Raw genomic sequence first — 1,824 nt, 5'->3', positions numbered from 1 at the left:
GTCTGAAATATAATCATAAAACAAAAATTAGAAGCACTTTTTTGAGCAGTAGCAACAAAAAAAAAACTGATTTTGAGAAAAAAAACGCCTTAAAATTTTGAGATTTTCCCTGTGAGCTAGCCAAGTTTTGTTTCTTTTTAGCTGGGTAATCTCAATATTCAAATATAATTGAGGTTTATAAGGACATCAAAAATTCCTCATTAAAAGGACATAAAATTAGGATTCAGATCAAATATTTATGTATTATTGTAACCAACAAGACAAATTAAGTCATATATATGGATTTAATTATGACAACAGGATGATCCAGGTATCAAAATGTAGCTTTTAAAGCCCAGAATCTGAAAATGTAATTAGGTCATTTTGACCAAATTTGACTTAATCCTCATTTCGATATGATGGCTCACATATATAAATACTTAGACAGAGAGATAAAAGGKTTTTCAGAGGAAGTGCACACAGATGTTTCCATATCTCTGTTTATGAACCGTGCATCCAGTAAASATCCTGTTTCACACACTGACTTTATTTTAGGTTATTTTGACTCAACATAAAAACAAGCTTACAGTAATTAGGTTGACAATTCAAAAAGATACAAAGACTTTAAGGAAGTCTGGTGTTAAAGTGTTAATGTTTAGATTTACCTGACGACAAACACAGTTCTCCTGTAGCTTCACAATTAATTTGGTAAAAAAAAAAAAACTTAAAATCACTATAATTTAAGTTTATTTATATATATATTTAAATTGTTCTAAATATTTTCTTGACACAAGCTGTTTTAGATGTTAATGAAGCACTTAAGTACAAACTTTTTTTTAAGTGTTCCTGTGTTCTTTCAGTGCTGAACCAGCTGGAGGAACTTCTGAGCGACATGAAAGCAGATGTGACCCGACTGCCCAACATGCTGTCCAGAATCCCGCCGGTGTCGGCCCGTCTGCAGATGTCCGAGAGGAGCATCCTGAGCCGCCTCACCAGCCGAGGCAGCGAGCCTCCRCTGCAGCAGGTGAGCTGAGACAAAAAGGTCAGACGCACAAGAAAAACATAGAGACAAGGAGGTAATTTGTTGCAAAACAGCCAATTTAAAATAAAAAAAAACAAGTTAAACTGCATGCTCGTGTTTTTGTTTTGATTATTTCGATTGTTATTAATTATCACAAGATGCTTGTTGATGCTGATTTTGTATAAAGTAATAAAATCTGTTGTTTTATTGTTAATTATACACTAGAAATATCAGAATGAAAATCTTGATTGTCATCATGCAACAGAATTAAATAAACAAATTAAGTAGAAATCAAATGTTCCTTCCTTGTCACGGCTTCAGTGATGAATTATTTCTTTCTATGGCTCTTTTTTACAGATAAAAAGCATAAAGTGCTTCACAATAAAATCTTCAAAAATGTAAATATATAAAATAATACAAAGACAAGCAAGTCTGAAAAAATGTCTGCTGGAGTCAAAACAACAAGAACAAGAAAACAGGAAGTTTATTTCACAGCTGAGGTGCAACAGATTGAACAGAGCGACTCTGTCGGGTTTTATCGTGAGTTTTAGGAGCTGCTGATAGATTCTTGTTAAAAACCTGAGAGCTACAGTGAAACTAAATGACTTTACTTATTCAGCTATGTAAAAAGGTGCTCGTCTGTTTAAAACAGAAACCAAAAACTTCATGTTTTTATTTTTAACAAAAGATCCTTAATGTGGGGAAAAAAATGAACAGAATGAATCTCTTAATGGTACTGATGGCACTCAGCTCAACATTTATGGAGGTCATTTTATTTATTTATTTATTTATTTATTTATTTATTTATTTATTTATTTATTTAT

General features: G+C 32.1%; 1 protein-coding gene across 1 annotated transcript in view; it reads left to right on the top strand.

Annotated features, from left to right (window-relative positions):
- chd5 (chromodomain helicase DNA binding protein 5) overlaps positions 1 to 1,824 on the top strand; it is a gene marked incomplete at its 5' end in the record, with an annotated part of 56,144 nt that overhangs the window by 48,389 nt on the left and 5,931 nt on the right. Inside the window, 1 exon segment of the mRNA XM_014016024.1 lies at positions 840 to 1,003. Within this exon segment, the coding sequence (XP_013871478.1) occupies positions 840 to 1,003 (164 nt within the window).

This window comes from Austrofundulus limnaeus, unplaced genomic scaffold (assembly GCF_001266775.1).
Source record: "Austrofundulus limnaeus strain Quisiro unplaced genomic scaffold, Austrofundulus_limnaeus-1.0 Scaffold137, whole genome shotgun sequence".
Taxonomy (NCBI): domain Eukaryota; kingdom Metazoa; phylum Chordata; class Actinopteri; order Cyprinodontiformes; family Rivulidae; genus Austrofundulus; species Austrofundulus limnaeus.
Note: the sequence above shows the minus strand (reverse complement) of the source record. Positions and strands in the feature narration are given on the sequence as shown.